This window comes from Alligator mississippiensis, chromosome 6 (genome assembly GCF_030867095.1).
Source record: "Alligator mississippiensis isolate rAllMis1 chromosome 6, rAllMis1, whole genome shotgun sequence".
NCBI lineage: Eukaryota > Metazoa > Chordata > Crocodylia > Alligatoridae > Alligator > Alligator mississippiensis.
In genome coordinates this window covers 87,096,039-87,121,482 of record NC_081829.1, presented here as the reverse complement: position 1 = coordinate 87,121,482, position 25,444 = coordinate 87,096,039, and the positions used below count along the sequence as shown (strand labels likewise).

The following is a 25,444-nucleotide window of genomic DNA, read 5'->3' as shown; positions in this document are numbered from 1 at the left end:
GATTTAAACACAAGATGTTTTGTTAGTCTCCAATCCATGGACAGAGTTTTCAAAAATAAAGGGTGAAGAAACAGAAGGAAGGAATTTGTTTTAACCCTCAAACACAAAGGATGCTTGGTTTTGAAAATGTGTTTGAAACCTCCACACTTGCATCCATTAAAGCAATGCCCCGTCCCAGTTACAGCCAGTAGGTGCTACTGGCACACAAATATTTAAGTCACCTTGGCTGAAGAATTACTTAGCTGGTAGTAGATTGGCAAAAAACAGGCAGATGGTTTTTCTAACAAATTTAGGCTTACTTACACTGTGGAGATGAGATGCAATATAAGGTACTCAGCAGCCAAACTATCTCCTAGGAGGGCATGAGTGAGGAATCCAAGCAGCTCCGCTCGAACTGGTGACAGTTCAGACATGAAGCTAGAAACAACTGATAAAAAAGCAAAGGACAATAAATACCAGAAGCACCCTGCATCTGTCCCCGCTCCTCTCCAAATGAGGCTTACCATGCATTGTGTTATCACAGAGGGGAATGGTAAGTTCAGTGCAGAAGCACTTGAATTAACTTTTTCTAGAGTCAGGATTCTGTTCCTTAGCCCTAAGTTTTCTGAGGCAGAAAAATTCCCTTTATTTAGGCTATCAGTGAGTATAACTGTAGCCTTGCATACCAACCTGCCCTCTCTTTCTTAAATTAGGCAAATTCAGCTGTCATTTCCACTTGGTCAGTCTTAAATACAAAACCTTTTGATAGATTTTTCTCACACATAAAGCATATTTAAAGCACATTTATTTAACTAACAACACTTTAAAATGCTGTTTTTGTTCATTTAACTGTATTCCAATTTCCATCCAAGTTTACCTTGATCCAAGTCAGGAGTATAATGTGACCACGTGGTAGGAAATTCATCCTGCATTTTCTAACACTATGAAAATATACACGTCAAGAATCTGAATATCCACACTTCATTGTGTGTCCTTTTATGCCTGGATTTTTGTGCCATCATTTCTGAACTCTGGTTACTGTAATTTTAGAGAACGTCTCATTTTAAAGTGGTGCCCAGAGGCTTTCGTGAGATCACACCTCACTGTCTCAGGATGACGTGATATACACCGTGATGGGAGAGAGCTTCTGCTACAAACGCTCAGCAGTCTAAATTGAGCGGGCACAACAAATAAATGGGAAGGGAAGCGTAACAGTCAGCAAGGTCTCAATTAGTGCAGACCACTGATGTCAATAGCTGACAGGTTTTGGTTCCAAGATTCTCACAAACACCAACTTAAAGTAAAGCCCCTAATTAAATCAACTGATTATCAGTAATGCTGAGGAAGGAGTTGCTGCCACTGGCTGTCAGGCTGCTGTTTCTTCAGAGTTTTTCGGCATGGGTTTTGTTGTATAACAATTAGAGACAAAAATGATCTCCTTTTCCCTTGCTGGCTGTAAAGCAGGATTTCTGCTTCATTGATTACATATTTCTGTGGAACTCCTGCCTCCCTTTTCTAACTCATGCCAGTATCAAAAGTGCTGTTACTTTGGTTTTGAAGTACATCAGATCCCTCAAAAGAAGGGACGCAACTCCTGTCTCTCAGAAATGAAAGTCAGTTGCAAAAGGGATGTACTTCTAGAATACAGCACCTTGAGGATGCAACATTTGTTAAATGAGGGTTACCTCCAGCTGAGTTTTATCTCTGCTGATAGTGATTTTTGATGCACATCCACAGACTGCCCCAGCATCCTGAAAGTGTAAATTTGAGCTCGAGCACATCAACACTCCTTTCTCACTTGAGCAGGACAGAGAAATCATGTGCAGGCATCACACAACCATCACTGGTTTCATTCTAGCACTGTGGGTAATGAGATATCAGCATTACCCAAAGAGCTTATAACAATATGGCTAGCCCACCATATGAACTGAACGAGTGGTTCTCTCTCTCGTTTAAATCAACTTTCTCTGAGTGCTGTGGAACAGACGTGTCTTCAGGTGAACTAAGAGATGTATGTATTTTTCAAAGCTGAACATCACTGTGAGCTCAATCAGAAAATTTCCTCAAATAACTGCTTTTCACATGCCTGTCTTTCAGTCTCTCTCTGCTGACTTCTTCCCTTGCTTAAATGAACAATGTAATAGTTTAAATTTCAATCCAGGTTTGTTTCTATTATCCTGCCCTTTCTGCAGCTGCTACTGTTTGATCACATGCCCATATCAGGTAACTGGCACTGAAGGAATTTATGGTAAGTGTTCTTTTAAACTAAAACTTTCCCACTTAAAACACAGTAATATTAACTTACTGGATTAATACTTAGTTTAGGAATCCCTCTGCAAGGACCAAAGGAAACAGATGCTTATGATTCAGTTTGTTTGTTCTGCACTAAAACAAACCTGTGCTGTCTGAACTCCCATATTATAAAACAATTGTAAGAATTTCATGTCAAAGCCTGTCTAGTTAAATTTGGGATCTGAATAATACAGAAATGCAGTCGTGGTCCCAGCAACACTCCTCCTGTGAGATTTGCCTCTATCAACCAATTTTAAAATCCTGTTATAGACACTAATGGGCATTTATCAATTTTTTTGCAAATCTGGTACACTAGAGCCACTAAATTCCCTTCTTCATTAAGTATCTTTAAGCCTCATGCCAAATCTAACTGAAAGTCATGTGATTAGTCAATGAATCCAATCCATAAAACTGTGGTTTCCTAGAATGCATTTCAGTGTATAGTACAAAAGTTAATTACTGAAGAGTGCTGATAACTTTCTTTTAAGATAACCAGGCTGAAGTTTTGGGCATCACTATGCTGCAATAGCTGGCATTAATAATTACTTTGTTCAAAATCTATTATGTAGATGATACATGGCTCACTCTGCTTTAAATGGTTTTACAGATGTCAAGGGATGCAACTAAAAAGTTCTGACACTGTTTTCATAATGGACTCTCGACTATTGCTCTGGTTCTAACACTTTGCATCTAATTTCTATGAGACCTTTTAATGCTTTACAAAAATGAAACCCTTATCTCACTGTAATAAATTTTTATTACACATTTTTTCAGAAAAACAAACAGAAGGACTCTTAAAACAGGCTTCACATAATTAATTTGGTGGGGGAAAATCCCTTGTTTCACTAAAGATTAACAGAAACAACATAGTAAATTTCAAACTTGCATACAGTGCAAGTTTCTCCAGCTTTGGTTATGTTTTTTTTTCCAAGAACCATATAATGGTATTGATTAATCTAAAGCACATGGAAGGAATTAAAAAAGAGACTTTCCCTTCCTATTAGAAACCAAAGGGAAAACCCATTTGAGACCCTTTACTGCATGCCAAGAGAGGTAAAAAGAACATAAAAGTCCTTCCTGATCTTGTCATCATCTGCCATAAATATCCAATTAAAAACAGAATGATTCTGAATTATTGGTGTGTAAACCTGTGTTAGAGCCAGAGCAGGTTTTCACTGTCATTTTCAAACAGTGTACTTCTAAATACCTTTAAAAGGAGAAAAAAAAAAAGTAGTATGTTAACTCTCTACTCTGCTGAAGTTAGAGAAACTTACTTCTATTTAATGGGTGGAAGGCTTTGACAAGGTCTCTCTCACTTTAATTTTAAAACAATTTGGCTTGGACCCTTCAATCACTTCTGGCCATATTTGTAATTCCTAAGCACATTTGTCCTCTACTTGTAAAGCTAGAGGCATTTAAGCAATATATTTCAGAGGTGTCTTTAAAGCACTGTTAGAGACCGCTCAAAAGCAAAGGGAAAATAATAATAATCAATTGCCAAACCCCAATCCTCTTAACAGTGAAACCAAAACCACATTTTTCCTGTGTTAACAAATATACAGTCTATTGAACATTTTAATTTTTCTGGTCTTGAATATTTCTTTCGATTGAAGTCTAGTCCCTATGCAAACCCTGTATGTAAATACAGAAAAATTCCTCTTTTCATCTCACTATTTTTGGCTATTGTTCATTTTCAGTTCCTTCCTGCATGTTATCGCTACAGGAACTTTATTTCAGACAAGTATGCAACTACCGGTGAAACAGCTGCAAAACTAACTGAGATCCTCCTATAAACCCAAACTAAGCAACTTTACTTAACAGGCTTTTGAACTCTACCAGCCAACAAAAGCAGCACCCTTATAAGTCCAAAACTTTTTTGATAGCGATATACATAACTTAAAAGCAGACATGGTTTTCACTTTTAACACCCCTGTTCGTTTAATAAAAATTGAAGTTTCATTTATAGTTAAGTCAAAAAGAAAAAACACTTTTGGAGATTTCAGAAGTTGCAAATTATTTCACCAGATGCCCATATATAATAAACTAGACTGGGAAAAATAGTGTACAATTGTGCAAGAAAATTGGCAATATTATTAAATGAATTCTGGCTAAGAGTTCAGGGATATTTAAATCAGACTACAAGAAAAACAGCACACTAATTCCCACTGAAGAGTTTCCAGGGATGGAGCTCAACAAACCAGCCATATTCTGTCAAATGGAACTGAATTCTGATAAGGCAAAACATGATCCAATTTAGCTTCTCAATCTTCCTGTGCTTGATCATCAAAACTGGTTTCTGACCCTACATGCGATGTTCAGTGGATTACAACTAGGCTTAAATAGAAGTTGCTTATAAATATAACATGAAAAGTGAAGTTATTTAATCATAAAACAGGAAGAAGTAGCGGTCTGGGCAGAAGGAAGCGCAGTCCCTAAACAAGGCCAAAAAAAAAAAAAAGGTTACAAATGGCCGTTTACCCTAAAACATTATTGGGAAACAAACAGTTTCATAATTAACCTCCTTTCAGATGCCATATGTGCAACATGGTAGCTGCCACAACAAAAGTAGGATTCTTATTTTAAATTAAAAAAGCAGCATGAGTAGGAGTTAAAAACCCACTCGAGTGGTTTGCTGAGTGAGTAATGGCTGACTTGGGGATAGTTTCAGCTGCTCAATATCCTAGAAACCCTTTCAGATTTTTAATTGAAAGCTGTATGTCCTGGTTTGGCCAGGGCACTCACAAATTCAGTAGGCTGGTCCCAGGTACTTGGTCAAAAGGCCCCAGCCAGAGTCCAGCGGGTAGTGGAGAGGCATGATGCACTGGGCAGGCTGCAAGGACATGCCACATGCAGGCAGGGAGGAGTCTGCTCCAGTCTGCCCACCTTACACCTGCAAAGTGGCAGTGGTGCCTGTCTGAACACCTGCCTGGTATACCATGCTGCTCTGCCTCCTTGCAAAACCCTGGCCCGGGACTTTTGACCTCCCGACCAGACCAGGACAAATGGTCACCTTATGTATTACACATTTGGCTCCAAAACTTACAGCCTTCCATGTTTCCTAAATGTTTAAGATGAGTCATAGGATGAGTCATCTACTATTTTATCAATAACTTTGCCACTTACCATCATGTCTGATGCGACTTAGCAGATGCAGCCACATTACCTCATGCTGCTTTAAAGAACAGATTATCCTGTTGCTAAATTTTGCTGTTAATAACCATTACTCGTTTGTATTTTGGGGAAGGTATAATACAGTCTGAGCAACTGCACTCCATAGTTCAGATACTCACAGCTTTTGCTTTCTTCTTCTTTAAGGCAAGCAGGCAATAATGGATTAATATGCTGCAATTTCTGTGCCAAAATTACATGGATTCTGGGGACTAATGAGGCAGGAGGACTGTGTACTCTCTGTTCTTCTGCTGTATCCATGCACTCCATAGGATCAAATAGTGATGAGGAGTTCTCCCTAGTAAATGAGACAATAAAGCCAAGCTTATGTGAATTCTCTGCAAATTCCCCTGTTACTTCTGAAATGCATTTGGAATCCTTGCCAAAACTGCAATACACAAAGACAAGTAACATCTATTCTCAGCTTCATCTTACTGAAAGATGTATTTAAGCTATCAGAATTTATCACCTTTCCAATAAGGTGTTTAATTAAAACTGTAGGAATTAAAGAAGTCAGAACAATGAAAATCATAACAATTTACAACTACAATTTATGACTACTTAATTAGATTCAAACAAAAATATACTGCTAGTTTTCTGAAAATACTTTGGAATTTGTAAACATCTGTTTTGTGAAGTAAATTTACCCCCGCCTGATCATGACATCACCTAAACGAGAGCTGTGAAACATTCTCCACGGTAACACTTATTTGCTCAACAGAAATTTGTTAAGTGAAACAACTATGTTACAAGTCTATGGCTGTACACATGTATTGTTTTAGAGTTCCAGATTTTCAGTCTTGGACAATTTTTTATAATCACAGAACATGTAAATTAAAACTCTTTTCAACAGGGATCCTAAACCCAAACTTGAACGGCTATTTCAAGGGGTTAGAGAACAATCCAGTCATGCTTATTCAAACACTGGCATCTCTGAAGAGGCGTTAAAAAGTTTGATTCATGGGGCTGGGGATTCAGGTATGTATTTAAACAGGTGTCAACTCTGCAACCAGAATAAGACTGAGACAGACACCTGATGGTAACAATCTTCAGATAGTACCCACTACATCGGCTTTGTACCGATGGTACAGAAGTGGTGGCTCACTGCTCCTTACTTGGGGCAGTTGCTAATTAAAAGGGCCAATACCACCTTTTTCTCCTTATACTCAATTCAATGATTGTAAAGTTCAAGATCCTTGCTGTATTCTATTTTGTTTATCTGAAAAATGACCGAGAACAGAAAAGTTTTGTGATGAGGCATGTTGAACTAACACTAGTGTTAGGCTACCATCAGACAACTGATTAGCAGAGACAGCTGACTGTGCTGAGTTACTTTTAGAAGCTTGTCTGGCACTACACACAGATTCAAACTGCAGTTATCAGTATAACAAACAAAAAGGGAAAATAAAAATTGCACAGAGAATTAACACATTCAAAAAGACAAAGATTCAGAAACATGTACCAGTAGTACAGGACTTGTAATCTATGCAGTCCAATATACTGTCTCTGGAAAGTGAGTGGCAAAACATTATCCTGGGATGGTGGAAGTGAGGGGACCCAGAAGAAATTCAGGTGGACAATTATAGAAAATTGTGACCTATTAAGTGATTTTGTCCCCTAGAATCTCACCAATTACTGATTGGTATAATACAAGGTTCTATATACCTTCCATTTTTTTTTTAAATCCCATCTAATGTAACTGGACATTTGTTTTCCATGCAGATGTCCAATTCATGGTTTTGGATCTGGCAAAACATGGTAAAATATTTTGTGGAGCTAATTTCTACAGATTAAGATTTCTTCTTTAAAAGGATGCATACTTATCTTAGTTGTAATCTAAGTTTAATTAGTCATCCCTTTGTTGTGTTATGATGAGAAAGGAGAGAGCATCTGCTATAACTCTTTTACACCAATTATTATTTTATATATTTCTTATATCCTTTCTACACCAGGGAACTGTAATAGTTTCACTCACCTCCTACGGAATGCCATTCATGCCTTTAACCAAGTAATTCTCCACCTGGGGACTGTGAGTGCCTTAAGGGTACCACAGGATGCATACGATAGTAGCACTGTCGTGTGTACAAACATGATTCACAAAAGATTCCAAATAGGAATCCATAACATCAAAAACTGAGTCAAAAAATGAGTGAAAGCTAAGAGCTGGCATTTTTTGAGGGGTGTCTTAATTCTAATCAGGGGGATCCAGCATCTAAACAGGTTGATAACCACTGCTGTATTTTCATTGCTCTTCTGTTCAACCCTTTTCTATTTCTGCTATACTGTTAAAAGGTTTTATAATAACTATTATAGCTTTAATTATTTTTCTCAGTCTAGTTCTATGGATCATCTAGCCTTTTCTATTTTGAGAGAGAGAGAGAGAGAGAGAGAGAGAGAGAGAGAGAGAGAGAGAGAGAGAGAGACTGACTGCCCTTTAGAATAGGACCTATACTGAATGAAAGATTGTTTCCTTGAATTAGTTTGGCCACTGTTGTTTTTCTCTCAACTCTTGGATGAACACAAGCTGCTCCCTTTTCTTTTTTAGTTTGTTCCAGCACCAAATCTTGACTCTTTAACAGTGCTTCATCCTTATTACCTGAAAAGCATAATTATCTCCCCAACATCCTCCAAGATGAAGAACAGTGTAGAAAAAAGTTTAGCTTCATCATAAAGTCCTTATCCTTCTTTCATTGCTCTCTAGACATACCAATTATTTTCCAGGCTCCCTGCTTCTGATGTATTTAAATGTGGTGGCTTTGGCTTCAGTTGTTCTCAGAATGATCTTTTAGCTATACAGGTTTCCATCTTGCTTTACTTCTCAGTTACCATGAACTGAGAAGTGTTCCAATCCAGAATACAAAGAAATGCTTGACATTTAACTTAGCTTAATGGTTACAAAACTAAAAATTGAGGCTTACTTAGCTAGACAGATCACAAAGGAAACCAGATGTTCAAAAAAGTCTTTCCTCCTGGACTGAATAAGCATGAAAAATGAACTAATGTTTCAGCTAGAAGTGGCCTCCCCTTTTGGTTTGAGGCACACTGAGGCAACGTGTCCCTGCAATACTGATTTTGTGGACAGAGGACTTCAACTTACATGGCTATGAATCCAGCACCTCTCCTGAGCATCAAGCTCAACTTGAGGAAAAAAGCGTCTTAGGACAATGCTCTGACAAATGGCTCTTTCATTTCAGTTTTTAGGGCAGAACATTTATATACATTGTGCATTTTCAATTATAATCCCTACAAGTCTGGATTTCAGCCTTACCTCTCTTCGTTGTTCACTATGCTTAGCACTGGATCCACAGACAAAATGCCATATACCTCTAGAATATCATTGACTTTGAAACTATCCCAGCTCTCATAGACCTGCCAAAAAAGAAGTGTGAGATAAAACAAACAGGATACAGAGCAGAATGATGCATTAAGACTCATTAAGACTATATTCTTTTCCATTAAGGCATGGGTGTCAAACATATGGCCGTAGGCCAGATCCAGCCTGCAGAGCCCTGCCATCTGGCCCTGTGGTGCTGTTCCTGGTTTTGATCAGACCCACACAAGACATAGTGTTTGTCTGTGGTGCAGGATTGGTCCCCAGGCTAGATCTGGCTCACAGACTGTCTCCCCTTCCCCTTGCATACCTGATCCAGCAGCTACTCCATATGGTGTGGGACCCACACTGTGTGAGACCTGGATCCCAGAGTAGTCAGAACAGGCATTACGTGTACTACAGTTTGGCCACAGAAGCAGCCACTCTGCATGCAGCGGCTGCCCTGGGCAGACTGCAACACATGCAATGCCTGTGCTACGCACCATGACTGTTCCAGCCAGTCCAGGACCCATGGTGCGTGTCACAGTCCAGTTGGGGTGGCCACTGTGTGCAGCACAGCTATTGCTCTGGCTGGATTGTGCCACACTTGGTGCCTGTTCTGGCTGCTCTGGGATTTGTACCACCCACAGCACAGGTCCCAGACTGGGTGGAACAGCTGTTGGATCAGATATGCTGGGGAAGGGGGGAGAAAGAGGGTGCTTGAGAGCTTGATCAGGCCCGTGGACTGGCCCCAAGCCGCTTATCCAGCCTGCGGGGGCAGATGAATTTGACACCTCTGCATCAAGGGATTCAGTTCTAACTGCAGAAAGACTGCCAAATATTAAAACAGAGATACAATGAAGGGACTTTACTCCTCACTTTCAAACTCATAATATGCATCAATCAATAAAAAGCTACTTTAAATGCAAAAGTGAAATGCAAGCAATGAATTGTTCCCCCCTTGCTCCATTACACTTCTCCCCATCTCTTCAGAGAGGACCCCAGCTCCAACATACTCAAGTACCATGAGTCAAGATCATCCTTACGCTTGGGCATTTCAAATGACAATAATTTTGTTTTTGCCAAGTACAGCTGTGAATAAATGTGCTACAACACCTATCAGCATTGATGTCAGCAATTCTAATATCCCTTATTGGTAATCAAGGGAAACAGAGTTCAGAAGTTATTTGTGGAAACAGTATTACATTTTTGGGTAGAAAACAGAAGTTAGAAGGTGGCAAAATATTTTTGTCTAAGTTAACGTAGTGTCTTAACAATAACTACTCTGCTTTCAGGGTTCTCACTTCCTTCTCTTGTTTATCCCCTCAGTGAGGCAATCACCCTTTTGATCTAGTTACCTTTACGAGACATGCAGGGCCTTTCTCTCCTGGCAGTGGGAAGTTTAGATCAAGTGGAGGGGAGCAGTTTGGGGAGGTCAGATGATGTCCTGCGGAAGCTTCAGTTTCTAATCGCTTTGGCTCTCCACACCCATGGATATCACCTACACTCCCTGCAACATGAAGGAATGACAGCTTTCCACAGCTTCATCAAGCACAAAAGCTAAAATAAGCAACATGCACTCCTTCAGGGAGCAATATAAGGCAAGCTGAATCAATAAGGAACCCTGAAGAAGCACTAATAAAGAAATTGCTTTGGAAGCAGTAGTTTCTCCTAGTCATTTAACTGTCCCTTTTGGAAGGCAGAGATGTGTACTTCTAGTGACAAATACGAGCAGCATGATGAATGCATGATGGCCTAGTTGTAAAAATCTGCAGGTCTTAAACATATACAGGTTTCCCTTGTTTTTTGCGGTATATGCGTTCCTGAAAAACTGCGCACACCTCGAATTCGGATAAAGGGAACCCACTTTACAAAGTAACAAATAGGGATAGGGTACAAGACCTTGACTGCATCAGCAGCAGGTAAGTCTGCAGGAGCTGGGGCAGTTTTGGGCTCTTCCTGCTAGGGGGCTGGGCTGGGCCAGGCTAGGCTACACTGCATTCAGGGCGGTGGCGCTGGGAGGGGGTGGGCTGCAGCCACCCCAAACTTCACCATAGCTCTCCCTGCCCAGCTCGCCACCCAGCACCACCTGCCCCAAGCACAGCAGAGCACATCCCCTGCACTGGGAAGAGCCCAGACCCAGGGCTGCAGAGAGTGGGGTCTCCATCGGTTCCCCCCCGCCTTCCTGTGTGAGAGGTGGAGTGGGGCTGGGGTTCGGGTAGGCGCTGCACAGCCAGGGCAGGGCACGGGATGGGGAGTACAGCTCCTGCTGCTATGGGCTGGGGCTTAGGGCCACGCTAAGCTCTTCCGGGAGCGGGGTTAGGCCGTGCTGCACTTGGGGCAGGCAGCGGCGGTGCTGGGAGGGGGGCTGGGGGAGCTATGGCAAATTTTGGGGTGGCTGCAGGATCCCCCCCCTCCATCTCCCCAGTGCTGCCACCAGCTGCCCCGTGCGCAGCCCAGACCCCCACAGGAAAGAGTCTGGCATGGCAGCCCATAACAGCAGAGCCTCACCCCCAGTCCAATTCCCCACCCCAGCTGTGCAGTGCCTGCCTCTGCCCCAGCCCCAGCCCTGCTTGCTCACCACCAGTGGAGGGGCAGGTCAAGGCCCCACTCACCCCAGCCCCTGCTCCTGCCTGTGCCCTACTCCCTCCATCACTGCTGGGGCTTTGATCTGCCCCCCCGGCAGTCCCCGACCCTCCCCTCCCCTCACAGACTTACCTACTGCCTATTGTATAAGAGTGAATTTACCTCTCATAAAACACATTTTGGGTATAAAAAGGGTCACTGCACAAGAAACCCACATACCCAACCCACATACAGCGAGGGAAACCTGTAGTCAAATCAGAATTCCTTGGCTTCTATTTAGATGTCTATTTAAGCATTATATTTTGTAGATTTCAGAAGAGCCCTAGTAACGATCCATTTTGCACCTGAGGTTTCTTTTTTTCCCTGAAAGTTTACCTTGTTCTTAAACAACTTACCAATTAGGAATCTCTTGATTTGCTGTAATAAGGCAACTATTTAAAAGCCATGCTGTGATTGTTTTGTCTTCACATGTGAGCTAAGCAATCTGAAGTACCGTATGTATTTAAAATATAATACAACACCTTTTAAAAAACAGTAAACTACTAGAAAACAAACATTTAAAGCCTTAAAATCTGACAGATAAACTGACTGAAGAATAACACCAAACAAAATTTTAAGTAACAGCTTCTGTGAACTTTATTATTATTTTTAAACTAGCCTCTTCCTGTTCAACCAACAAACAAACAATTCATTCAATTCCATGTAGGAACCAGGGACTAAGGCAAGGAACATTCTTGCCTGTTTGTGAATGAGTAGGATGTCCACAGAAACCGGATTAATTCTTCCTAACATAGACTAGTTTTAGAAATACAGTGCCACCCTCTACTTTAAAATCCTATTTTACATGTTGAGAAACAGAAAAGGAGAGAAATTAAGGGACAGTCTTGATGTCAAACAGGAAGTCTGTGGTAGAGCTGAGAAGTAAACCAGATTTCATGAGGCCCAACCCAATACTAGAAGTTTCTTTTGTTTTTATGCAGCAATCACTAATCTACTTGGGTGGCCTTGAAACATGAGTTTTTAGGAAGCATCATCAGCAGCATGTGTGCTATAAACCCACCCTGCTTTTTGTTGGCTCTTGGAGTTTCTCAAAATTAAAATGCCATCTGTCTCAGCTGTGGGTATGCAAAGGGCATTTATACACATACATTTTTGCCCTGTGACGCACCAGAAATCCACCGCTTCAGAGGAGACTTGATTAATCGAGTCTGCTCCACGCGCAAGCTGATGCGAACTGCGCTGCATTGTGTGCAGTTGCATAAGTGGCGAAACGCATGTCAGCGCACAGAAAATGGCAGTGGTACACTTTTGAACTAAAACACCTCCGATGTGTTTAAGTTCAAGAGCATGTTGTTGCCATTTTGTTAGTGTTGATGAGCATTTTGCCGCTTATACAACTGCAAGCGATGCAGTGCCAGGCACTTTTCAAAGCACTCAGCGCTGCGCTGCTTGCATGTATAAAAATGCCCATACTCATCAGCACAGAAGTAAAAAGCTCCATCAACCCTACTGGCTCACCCAGACAGAGTCCAAAGTGTTAATTCCAAAAAGCTACTGTAATGTCCAATCATGAATATAAACTGTTACCCGTGTGCTGCTCTTTCTGTTTAGATGGATGCAGCTCCATATCTTCATCTTCCTCATAACTCCTCTTGTGGCGACTTGGAGTATATGATGTTGAAGGACTAACTCGAGCCTGACTTGCACTAATATATGCGTAAAATTAAAAATTAAGGACAATACCATACTAAGGCAAAAGTCATGCAATGTGTTTCATTTGCCAAATACTAAATTACCTGCTTTTATTTGGAAATATATTAGAATAAAAGGTAGCAAGTTCTACTGAGATGCTGTCCACCAAGGCTTATTTAAGTTTACTAATTAGCCATCTTCCTACATAGTGAGTCCACAGTTTAGCTGAGAACAGAGTCCAGATTGCTAACTCTTATGGTGCAAACACATGTCGCCATTATCTGCCCCAAAATTTGCTATGGCCGCATACGTTGCAAGCAAACAGACATCCCTGTCCTTTGTCACACTCCAACTGCCTAACAATGTGCATGACCCCTTTTTTGGGAGGAAATCCTCGCTTACTGCATGACTCAGGAATTACCATACAGGGGATTCCAGGGCGTGTTCCACACTGCTGTGCCCTTTCTAGAGGAACCTCTGCTTCACACTGCCATACCCCAATCCATGGGAGTTTCTCCACCTTCAGGGGGCCAGGGAATGTGTGCCCTGAGGTGGGGTAGGGCACACCTGGGGCCACTGTCCTCATGGGAGCATGTGTTTCACACTGCCATACCCTGACTCTTAAGATAGATTCCCAGGCTATGCATCTGCAAGTGGGGGAAATCCTATGGGAAAACCCTAGTTGAAGACTTGCCTCCCAGGTTAGGGCATGGCACCCAAAGCTGCTGTTCTACAGGAACTGGCCCCTGAAGCCCTGAGAAGCAGATGCCTGATCCTGTGGGACAACAGCTCTGGCAACATCTGTTTATTGCTGATCAATCAGATCGGATGCAGAAACAAAATAACATCTATTTGAAGTCTTAGGTACCCATCCAATCTTTAGAAAGCAATCAAGTCTAAACACTGGGTTCATAAATTTAAACAACACCCCCCAAACAACCCTAACAATTCTTCCCCTCTCCACCCTCAGAGATCAAATCAGAACACTGGAGATTTTTTCTCTTTCCTATATTTCCTACTCAGTCTAAGTATCCAATATACTTTATGTATTTTCAGTCTTTAAAAGTGTTACTACCTGGTACATTTAAAGTAGCATTGTCAACTTAAATATCTCAGACAGCATTTCAGAATAAGTTAGGCTAATAACAATGCTAGTCATACTTAAAACTGAACTTCAAAAAAATCTTATTTACATTTACTATTTATGATTCTTTTGCATTTCTCTCAACTTGACAAGTGAGCAAACGGAATCAGTTTAATTTTTCTACAGTGTAGTTCACTTTCAGGTTTTCATTGAAAGGTTGTAAACATGGCAGGGAAAAGAAACCCTGCATTCAAACAGAACATTTTCCCCTAGAAATTTATAAAAATAATAGAAACCTCTCTACTGATGTTCACTTTTTTTTAACGCTTTGCTTTTTAGGGCCAAATGCTGAAACTAGTTTTAAAACAAATTCTTAAGTCAAAATCTGAGGTGTCAAGTCAGAGAGACAAGATTAACCATTGATTTGTCTATCATTTTTTTAAAATGCAAACTAGCTTAAATGTTTTAATCCCTCCTACCCACACAGAAGGAAGACATACATAACATTTTCCAAAAAAGTACTGATAAGCTGAAATTCTACCAACTGTTCTGCATAGTCCAACAAGTTCATGGGGGCACAGAAGGGAATTGGTGAGGTTTTATTCACCAAGGTGCCCCTGGGGGTTACAAGAAATAATGGCCACAAGCTAGCAGAGAGCAGATTTAAACTGGACATTAGGAAGAACTTCTTCACCGTTAGAGTGGCCAAGGTCTGGAACGGGCTCCCAAGGGAGGTGGTGCTCTCCCCTACCCTGGGGATCTTCAAGAGGAGGTTAGATAAGCATCTAGCTGGGGTCATCTAGACCCAGCACTCTTTCCTGCCTATGCAGGGGGTCAGACTCGATGATCTATTGAGGTCCTTTCCGACCCTAACATCTATGAATCTATGACTCTGCTTGCAAGAAAGAAAAACTGAGGTTGATTTATTTTCTAACACATTTGCTGGACTGGTTTAGGAAATGAGAAACCATACCTCAACTTCTTAAAAATATGCTCCTTGGAGAACTCAGATTTCAAGGAAGGTTAACTTGCCATGTTACCACAGCATGACCGTGCATCTCTATAGGTGCTTTATAATATTATTAGATGCCCCCATTAGATACTGTAGTCCCAATTTATTCAGAGAAACCTAAGTGGAACATAAACCAGTCTAACAACTATTGTAAAACTACTGACTTTAAGTATTCCTTGCTCACTCTGAGGTATTTCAACATAGCAAAGTTAGTAGCTACACGACAATTGAAATTTATGGATCAACCAACAAGGGGAATATCAACTGATAGGTATGTCATATGGTATTTTTTAAACATTTTCAAACAGAGACCAACAACAATGGTCAAGCACTTTGTGCCCATCCATTTGAAAATCTAGCCCCAAATATTTCCCTAAATAGCAAAGGCGGCTGCCAAATCCATATCTTCATTCATCTGGCATATAGTACTCCAAAGTTTTTCATTTTAAGACAGTTAACCATTATCATCAAAATTTTCCTTTCACCTCAAAATCAAAGACATTTTAAACATACTGTTTACTAATAAAAAAAATGTATACTATATCACAAGCTTGCCAAAAGATATTTCTTTCACCCATGCTGACTCTCCAGGCACTGGAACGCAGTAGAAGGTCTGTCTCTCTGAAGTGACTGTTTGTGAAGAATTTAAATCTATTTCCTGATGAGGCTAGGATACCAAAAATAACGACAGAAATGTTAAAAAAACAAAAATAAGGTCATAGTCTTAAGTCAATTCTATAGACAGAAAAAATAAGATGTATGTTCTTAGTCATGAGTTACAACTTGGCATCTGAAGTCTCAAACTATTTCAGTGCTTTAGAGCATGCAGACTGATTTAAATTCTCATAATGTAACTCCATGTTTAATCTCCAGTAGTTCTCATAGGATATTCTTTCAGGATCTATTTTGCCAGTGGCCCAGTTTCTTGGTAAAGAATCACTGGCTGAAATATTAAAGGCTGATCACATATAATAGCATCAGCAAGTGACACTAATTGAAAGTAGAAATAGACATATCTTGCGACTTCTTCAGGAGAAATTCTCTGCTCCCCAAACCTGGAACTCATCTAAATCCCCAAAGTAGTATTTCTATGAGTCGAGGTGAAGGATTCCAAAACAGTTAAAGTTACACTTATATAATTTAAAGACAGGAAATGGATGTAAAAGAACTGGTTTGCAAGGACAAAGAGTTAGCATAACTCTTAAGCCCCTTGATCTTAGAAGTGCACTGATATATGGACTGCATATTGGACTGGCACCAATAACAGGAAAATTAACATTATCAGCAATCGGGTTTTTTTGACCTTTAGCATTACTGATAAATGCTGTGTGCAGCCACAGCATGCACGTGGCCACAAATGCAGCCCTGCAGCTTGGAGAGCAGTGCCTGACCAGTAAGTTTGTGTGGGAGGAAAGGGGTGTATGTGTGGGGTGGGGGACAGATCAAGGCCTCTACAATGAGAAGGAATGGGATAGGAGCTGCCCAGCCAGGGTGGTGAATGGGACCCTGGGGCTGGGAGTGGGATGGAGCTGTGGGCGGCTTGTCCAGTGGGCGCAGAGGAGTGGGGTGGCTCCCCACTGCTGTGCGCACCCCCAGGGGAGGCATGTGTCTCCCTCCGCCCCTCCCCCCCAACTTGTGCATGGGGCAAGGGCAGGCTGCTGCTGCAGGCTCAGGGTCAAGGGCTGCACCAGCCTCTTCCCGGCAGCAGGGCTGGGCTGGAGCTGCGCTCAGGGAGGACTCAGCTGCACGGGGTGGATGGTGGAACTAAGAAGGGCAGTGCCGTGGGGAGCTTAGGGAACAATAGCCACCCCAAAATTTCCCATATCCAACCCTTCCAGTGCCGCTGCCAACACCCACCCCACACAGCTGAACCCTTGCCGGTCCGGCCCCCCTTTCGGAAAAAGGCTGGCGCAGCCCCTGGCCCCAAGCCCGCAGTGAGCAGCCTACCCTCGCTCTGCACACAAATCTGAGCAGGCACACTCCCTTGGGGGTGCATGTAGTGGTGGGGAGCCACCCCCCCCTCCTCACTCCACTGTGGTTCCATCCCACTCCCCGCCCTGGGGTCCCATTCACTGCCCTGGCTGGGCAGTGTCTGCCCCTACCCACTCCCTCCCTCACAGTGGGGGGGCCTCAATCTGCCCGCTACCCCCTTTGCACCACCCCTCAGACTTATTGGCAAGACGCTGCTCTAAGCTGCTGGGCTGCAATCCTGTAAATTGGCTTTTGGATTGGTATCAGCCGATATGGCTGGTTAATAATCAGTCATCAGTATCTGCCAAATAAAATCTTTATCAGTGCACCCCTTTTTGATCTACATCTCCCTTCCAACTTCCATCCTGCCTAAAATACTTAACAACACAAATGACATGCGACACATAAGTAAAGGGAAGGCAACTGAGTTCACTTAATTAATTTGATGGTTCATTGCATGTTTTATTGCAGGTTACTAAGTGGAGAAGAAAATGATAATCTCAAACTAAATGTTTCAAATTAAACAGTTAAACTCTAGCATTTGTACAAGTATCACTTACCCCACATTCTGCTACATCTCTATATTTACCAAAATGCAAAACCTGTAAAACAGAAAAACCATAGTTATGTTCCTTCCAGCATCCTGAATTACATAAATGACTAGTGTGAACAGAAAAAATGCAGTCTGAAGTCTTTCCAAAAAACCCACCCGTATAAACTTGTCCTGTTTCAAGAATTTAAAGGGAGAGAGAATGTTCTTTTAATTCCCACGGATCTTACATGCAATAACAGTTCCACAATTGTATCTACTTGTAACAGATAACAACCAAAAAAAGAACAAAATGGCATGTCCACAATGTGAACTAACACATATAAACTGAATTAATATTGTGAACTTTTGGGTAAGTAAAAGGTTAAACTAAGGAAGCAGAAAAGTACAAAGACTACAATTAGGGAAATAGTAAACTTTTGTCTTAGTAATGAATCTGTGTTCTACTTACACGTGTCCTGGTATTTGTGTCAACTGTTTCATAAACTCCCATGTAAAATTCTGGGTCAAACATATCTTGAACCATGCAGCGGAATTTGACTAAACTGTTTGGCTTCAGGTAATGCAAAGGGACATCATTCAACGATGGAACCTTTAAGAAGCATGAACAAGCTTCAAATTAATATTTAAAAAAGCCTCACATTTTTATACCAGTTGTTCAAGATAAAAATCATGGGTAAAGATAGATACTGCAAAAATACTTCCACATATGTCAATTAATTATGGCACTTCTTGCTATTCACTTACTTGTCTCAAGCACTCAATAAATGCAAGAGCAGTAAGGAATGGACAAGGATGATCGATAAGTCAGCTATTAACTTTAAGATTTTTTGGTCATTTTGCCTCATCTATTGTCTTACCCAAGACTGTTTAAGGAGTTATATTGCTTTCTGAAACTTTTGTAGACACTGCTATAAGTGACAGATAAGATTAATATAAAGAGACAGACAAAATAATTTCCCTATTTTGTTTTGGTTTATTTGAAGCAGTTTGCTTATACAAGTTCACTAACTGGAATGTCAGGTGCACTTTTATGTTGCTGTTTCCTACCCTTTGAAAAAGGGGATCATCCAGAAGTGCAGTAAAACTAGAAGTGTAACTGAAGAGCGTGGAAGGCAAGTTCAGACAGGGACTGGACCAATTTTCGGCAGTGCTGTTATTGGTCACTGTCCTCCTCCCCGCCCATTTTAATGGGGGAATTAAACAAGCCTTTACAAATCCTTTCAATGAATGTTAATGAAATATGCTTTATCAATTTATTTAAATTAACTGGTTTTAAAACAAAATCAAGTTAACATCTCTTTGACTAAATTTTATTTTCAAATGATAGCCTACTGAATCAGGATCACGCCAGTTCATTCTTGCACCCTCTATCTGCTATTACCCATTCAATATAAAATCTCCTCTTTCTTGTGCATTTTAAGACTGACCCCAAAAAAATTAATTGCTAAGTGTCACATTCTTCATCTCATCGAATTTGTCTGGATTCCTTCTGGTCAGCACAAATTTAAAGTTTCACACACTGTCAGATGCACAGAAGACATTTTTCCAAACCCTTACTTTTTTGACAAGGAAAAACACAACTAGGAATACTGTAATAAGCAACATGAAAGAAACACTGCCATCTCACAGCAAAACAAGCAAACATCTTTTCTGGTACTCAAAGCATTCACGCTTTCAAAAGAAACATGTAGGGCATGCTTTGAGGTAACAGAAGCTTATCTGTACAGGAGATGACCATGGGAAAAGATAAGCGCACGGCTTGTCCAGGCAACCAAATCTCCAAATTACTGAAATAACAGTACTGTGCACCTTTCATTCAAGGTCTATTTGATTTTCTGAATCAGTATTAACTGCATTGTCATATTAGGGAAAAATACATTCAATGTGAAATATAGTTACTGGAATTACAATCATATAAAAATGGTAACCACGGACTGAACATCCACACCATAGCATTTGCTTTTTTTTTTTTTTAAAGTAACTGTATCCAACTTAAAGTTTAACTCAGGGGTCCCACACAGCTGTATAAGAGAGGAAAAGAAATATTTTATTCCATCCCAGGTACTAGTAATGCCTAGCAGTTCAGTCAGTTAAAAATGCAATTGGTGATAAAGTTTTAGTTACAAAATGTTTTTTTCCTTGAAACACAAGATTCTTGGTTCTCAATGTGTTTTGAAATTGGAAAAATACTTGTGTTTGTTGTGGTGGTTTTCTTTTTACTGATAAACTGAACATATTTAACTTGAGGGCCAAGAAATCCAGAATTCCATAATACCATTTTTATAGTTATCCTTCAGAGTAGACCAACAATTTTGGAATCAAGCTAACTTTTTCTTGTATATGAAGATCAGATACATGCTAGCTGCCTAATCTTTGAATACAGAATAGGGGCTTAGACTGACATAATATGGTACAGTTTGTAGAAGATTAAAATAAATGATCTCCCTCAACCAAACTAAAATATGAAATTTAACAACTATTTCTCCAATCATTTAAAGCATCAAAAGCTGTAACAGATCATATAACCTGATCAGTTTGAAAGTGCTTAGCCAGAAACTTCTGGTATACACTTATTTATCTCTAATTTTAGACTAGCCAGGGCAGATTTTTATACCTTAATGAATACATTGCAGATGATTGCATTTGTCAGCTACTGCCACCTAGTGGGTCATAGTACAAAGTACACTGAAGTCAACTGCATGAGTTTCAAAAGACTTTGGATCAGGATCTTACACTTTTGATTTTTGGACAGATTTTTCACATTTCAGTGACTTTGCAGGTAAGCCAAAGTAGGGATTTCCAGTGTCTCCAGTGTCTTCTTCAGCCTGGTATCAGCAAGTTCTAAAAGTGAAAAACCTGGCAAACAATAAATCATCATCACTGATGCAAAAGGAAGGAAATTTAAGGAAAGACTCCTAAACAATCTCACCCAGTTAGTAGCATTATTTTCTTTTAGTTTCTCTCTGAAGTATTCAGTTACTTTTTTCTCCCATTCAGGATTTGGACCACTTTGGGCTAGAAAAAAAACCAAAAAAAAGAACTGTATTTAGAAAAGCAACTGGACAGTACTTCGGAGTTTTATGTACCACTCTGAACCGGAGTGAAGTAAACACAGTTTGGCAAGGTAACGACATTTTTATGGGAGACTTGTTCCTGCACACGTGCACATTATGACTATTTTAACACCATGTCTTCCTCCGTCTCTTAACGATAACAGCAAGCACATCACTGCTTAAGTGAGACGAGGCTCAAGAACTCGGGACTACAAATACGCCACAGACCAGCAGGCAAGGAAGGGGCGAATCAGCCACCTTTCTTACTTTCTGTGCACACACGGTCACGTTTTTGGAAAGCTTGTTTCAGCACAAGTGCTTTTCCAGAAAATAAGCCATACATGGATTAATACCAAGTGCAGGATTGGCAAAGCTTTGTCTGTTGGAACCGTAACGAGATCAAAACGCAGAACTGGCAGTGAATGAACTCGGCAAGGGTTTTGCTGCATTTTAAAGGTCCCAAATGCATGAGCAGAGTTGAAGGTTTCATTTTCAAAATCGTTTCTAACATCGTTTGCTTGGCTAGAACAACGTAATAGAAGAGCATTTCTGATTCCAGACAGGAAGATATTTCTGACACCTCTCCCTACTTGCTCGCTGAGCTTACACAAAGCCCAGCTCCTCACGTTGGTTTGGAGCCCGATGCGGACGGGGATCAAACCACGCATACGCGCCTTAAGAAGTCCCTACATCTCTCTCAGACAGCCTCGCTTGCCTTCGCGTCTCCGTGCCATCTACTTCGGAGGTGCAGAAGCCGTGGCTAGCTAGCTGTTCTCACCCCTCTCCTCGGTACACCTCGCAGGGTGTGCGCAGACACACACTTGATGCCCCAAGGTGGGCAGATGCAATAAATGTTACACTTTGAACCCCAAGATCCTAGATGCACGTGCAACTTTAGACCGGAACGTTTTACAAGCACCCTAGAAAAAACACGTATGATTTTGAGCCAGTCGTCCCTGAAGCGGTTCAGTGTTAGGTGTGGACATAAAGCACTCTGTGCCTCGTGTCGGTCAGCCCGCCAGCATCCCAACCCGCACCGCTTGGGATGGAGCGCAGCCAGGACGCCCATCCTGCCCAAAGGTATCCTGCTTGCAGAGATCACAGTCCACAGGTGTTTTGGGGCTCGGGGGGGGGGGGACAGAAACCCTCCACATCAGTGTTGCTTCCCTGCTTGGAAGTGGAAAGGGGGTCTCAGGGTTATTTGAGACCGGTCAAGTCCCTGCCCCGTGTGAAGCGCATCAACCCTTCGGCCCGGCCCACACCGCCCCCCTCACCCGCGCCGAGCACGCGCCGCCCGGGCAGCCTGCGGCGTGAGGCCGACACCGGGAGACATCCCTCACGCCGCCCCGCCCCGCAGCCAGGCCAGGCCAGGCCGGGGAAACTGAGGCACCCCCGCGCTGGCCCCATGGCAGCCGGCACGAGGCCGCCCCGCTCACCGAAGAGGCCCTGCACGAGGCGCAGCGGGCTGTTGAGCCAGTCGGCCACGCACGGCATGTTGCGGGCGGGCGGGAGAGCGGGCGGCAGCACACGGAGCCCCGCGCCGCCGCCAACTTCCTGCCTCCCGCTGCAGCAATGGCGGCGGGGAAGGGCCCCGCCCCGGGCGTGAGGCGCTGAGGCCGGCGCCGCCATCTTGGAGCCGGGCAGCGCTGCGGGCGGAAGGGGCCGTGGGGGCGGTGACGCCCGGGGACGTGGACGTGGACGCGGACGCAGACATGGCGGCCGCCAAACCCCCCGGGCCCGGCGGCACCAACCTGCTCTTCTCCTCCTCCGCCACCGAGTTCAGCTTCGCCGTGCCCTTCCTCCCGGTCAGCCAGGCCCCCGCCGACACCGCCCCCGCCCCCGCCCCGGGGCCCGCCCTGCTCGGCGCGGGTACGTGCGGGAGGGGTCGTGGGGAAGGGGCAGGGGCAGGAGAGTTAGGTAGCTTGATGGGGGAAGGGCAGTGGGGTTAGGGGGCTCGATGGGGGAGGGGCAATGGGGGAGGGGCAGTGGGGTTAGGGGGCTCGATGGGGGAGGGGCAGTGGGGGTGGGGAATCAATGGGGGAGGGGCAGTGGGGTTAGGGGGCTCGATGGGGGAGGGGCAGTGAGGGTTGGGGGATCAATGGGGGAGGGGTAATGGGGGAAGGGAGCTTCCCGGTGGGTAATGCGGGGAGGGGGCTCGGTGGTGTGGGTGGGGGAGAGGCTGATGGGCGCGATGGGGCGGTCGGTGGTGGGGACAGCCTTGGAAGGAAGTTTGGGTCCTGGTAAAGCTGGCTGGTGGAGGAAAGCGAGCAGGTGAGTGAGCACCTGGCCCCCTGTGGGGTTTTGGATGCTCAGTCCCATGTCCCGCACACGGCGCCTTCTGGGGAAGTGGCCGGGGCCTGGCGTAGGTTAGGTGCGGCGACGGCGCGGTGCGTCTGCCCTGGTGCCCGTCGTTGTTTCCTTTGCAGAGGTCCCATTGCCCAGGGTGGGGAGCAGCAGGGGTTTAGTGCCATGGGCACTGCGCAGCGTGCACCATTGGGGTGCACGGCCTAGGGCCTGGGACAAGGCTCGCCCAGCATTACGTGTTTCCCCAGACCCAGCGTGAGCAGTGCTCCTTAGCTGCAGGAGGAGCCTTTCGCAGCTCATTGAAGCCAGGCACCTTGTTTCTCTGATTGGCTTATGCCTCTGATAGCAGGCTTGAAGTTGACAGGCCTGTTTGTTATTAAAGCAGCAGTGGGCTTATGCCTATAAACCGCCCTCAGTTAGGGAGGCAACTAGCTATATAAGAAGAGGTTCTGGGGACAACAGAAGAAAAAACAGGAACTTGAGTTTGCGTCTGTGGTTAATAATGATTGTTGCAAGGAGGGGGACAGCAAGAAGAGCACGCCAGCCAGGGCCCACTGCCCCGCAAACAAGTCCAAGGATCCTGCGGACGCTGCTCAGTGAAACTGCCTGGAGTTGTGGATGGATGAGGGACAGGAAAACAGCGCCGCAGTCTCTGGGGTTCCCCCTGAGCAGAGCCTCCTTCCCTGTCTGATACATGGCTGCTGGCTCTTGACATTGACACAGTCGGGTTGTTCAAGGCTGCTTTAAAAGCTTGGATACTGCTGGGTCCCACTCCCTTTCCCAAATTATGCAGTTACCTACAGCGGGACCAAAAAGTCACTACACAAGTAGCATGCAACTGATAGGCAGACAACTGAAGTTTGTTACAGTGTAAGCAAGAGGCAAAACATTGGGACCTGTGTGGTGCTGTGCAATAAAGTGAATTATGTGCTTACCCTAAGTGCTCAAGTGGTGAACATTGTAGCTTATGTAGTTATGTGACCCTGGATGTTACTTCAGTGCCATGGGCCTTCTTGGCTGATCCTTACTTGTTGGTCCATTGCACCACCTAATCAGAAAAGTCGTGAAAAGACAGTTCTTCTCTTCAGCTTTCCACTTCAAGTTTGCCTAGGTCAATTATTCCATCATCTGCATGCTGTCCTGCCTCAAGTCAATTGCCAAATGTCATACCTACTCGGACTTTTAATTTGACCTTAACTTCGTTCTCTGTGCTAACTTTCTTTTCCATCTCCTATTTTCTGTTCACCAAACCTTAATAGAAAATTCTCTATGAGCTGCAGTTTCTCCTGTGTGTCTTTTAGCTATACATTTGGGATGTTTGAGGAAACAACACTTTTTGTAATATTTTCAGCTACCTGTTTTAATTCTCGTGTAGCTGTTCCCAGCTGGGTACTTTGTGTAGAAGAATAATTAATGGTTCCACTTTAATGTTTCCAGCATGGTATGATGAGCAGTCCTCAGAGGAGTGTCCCATGTCATTCTCTGCCCCTGGAGTCAGAACTTAATCAGTTCATGAATAGGCTATAAACAAGAAAAATAGCATGCTCAGCATGTGCACTTTAATTTCCTTATTAACTTAAGTGCATAAGTGTGATGATGATTTTTTTTTCCTGTAGTCGCGAAGGTGTACTGACAGGTACATGCACAAATAAGCATGCTTAAGTACATCTATTTGAATTTGAAATTCCCAGTTAGTATAACTTCAGGCAGTGCAAAAATCCCTGAAAGTATGGCCAATGAAAACATATCTTTTGCCTCTTTTAATATTCTTTGGGAAATACAAAATGATATTAGTGTAATCCTATAGAGAAATTAAAATACACAGGGGCCAAAAAGTTAAGATTTGGATCCATCAATGCTATGATTCAGCCCATTAAACATTTATTAAGACACTAAAGATAATATTGGATAATCAGGAACTGAATGCATCCTTTTAGTTATTTATTTACTTTTGTATAACAGGTTTGGTTATAATAATTTTAAGTGAGGCTTCCAGTTTTCCCTTTTTGTCAAATAAAAGCATTAGATGAGTAAGAAGATATAAGTACACTGGGTTGGTGAACAGCTGATGTCCTTGACAATGGATTGTCTGAATGAACTGCACATACTTAAAAAAAACCCATGGGCACCTATACACATGCAGCAAGGCTGCTCTGATGCGCTGTAATTATAGTGCATCAGAGCAGAGTCAATTAATTGAGTCTGCTGGAGTGTGGTAATTAATGTGCTCCAGCAGACTCCAGTGTCTTGTGTATTAGCATCCCCGTGCTGAAAAATTGCAGCAAGGGCCCTTTAACTAAAGCTTGTTCAACAAGCTTTAGTTAACGTACCCCACCACCATTTTTCAGTGTGGGGACGCTGATGTGCAAGATGCTCCGAGTGTTTTAATTAGAGTGGCTCTGAGAGCCGCTGTAATTAAAGGGCCCCCCTCTCTCCCCTC

The 25,444-nt window shown here is 42.9% G+C and overlaps 2 protein-coding genes across 4 annotated transcripts in view; one reads left to right on the top strand and one right to left on the bottom strand.

The window, feature by feature from the left end:
- Positions 1-22,281, bottom strand: part of MCMBP (minichromosome maintenance complex binding protein) — a 32,118-nt gene extending 9,837 nt beyond the window's left edge. The window contains exons 1-10 of one of the 2 annotated variants that reach the window (XM_006267218.4): positions 22,137-22,281; positions 20,577-20,662; positions 18,096-18,236; positions 17,655-17,696; positions 15,689-15,790; positions 12,923-13,052; positions 10,108-10,259; positions 8,708-8,808; positions 5,562-5,737; positions 304-427 (exon numbers count right to left, since the gene is read on the bottom strand). In XM_006267218.4, coding sequence (XP_006267280.2) covers positions 304-427; positions 5,562-5,737; positions 8,708-8,808; positions 10,108-10,259; positions 12,923-13,052; positions 15,689-15,790; positions 17,655-17,696; positions 18,096-18,236; positions 20,577-20,662; positions 22,137-22,194 — 1,112 coding nt within the window. In that variant the 5' untranslated portion in view covers positions 22,195-22,281. Of the gene's footprint in view, positions 1-303; positions 428-5,561; positions 5,738-8,707; positions 8,809-10,107; positions 10,260-12,922; positions 13,053-15,688; positions 15,791-17,654; positions 17,697-18,095; positions 18,237-20,380; positions 20,488-20,576; positions 20,663-22,136 lie in introns of those variants that run through there. The other variant, XM_019485908.2, reaches the window with a different exon arrangement.
- A 95-nt stretch (positions 22,282-22,376) lies between these two features.
- The window catches only part of SEC23IP (SEC23 interacting protein), a 45,355-nt gene continuing 42,287 nt past the window's right edge, over positions 22,377-25,444 (top strand). For both annotated transcript variants that reach the window (XM_059730075.1, XM_014594624.3), the window contains exon 1: positions 22,377-22,569. In XM_059730075.1, the coding sequence (XP_059586058.1) occupies positions 22,413-22,569 (157 nt within the window). In that variant the 5' untranslated portion in view covers positions 22,377-22,412. The remainder of the gene's footprint in view (positions 22,570-25,444) is intronic.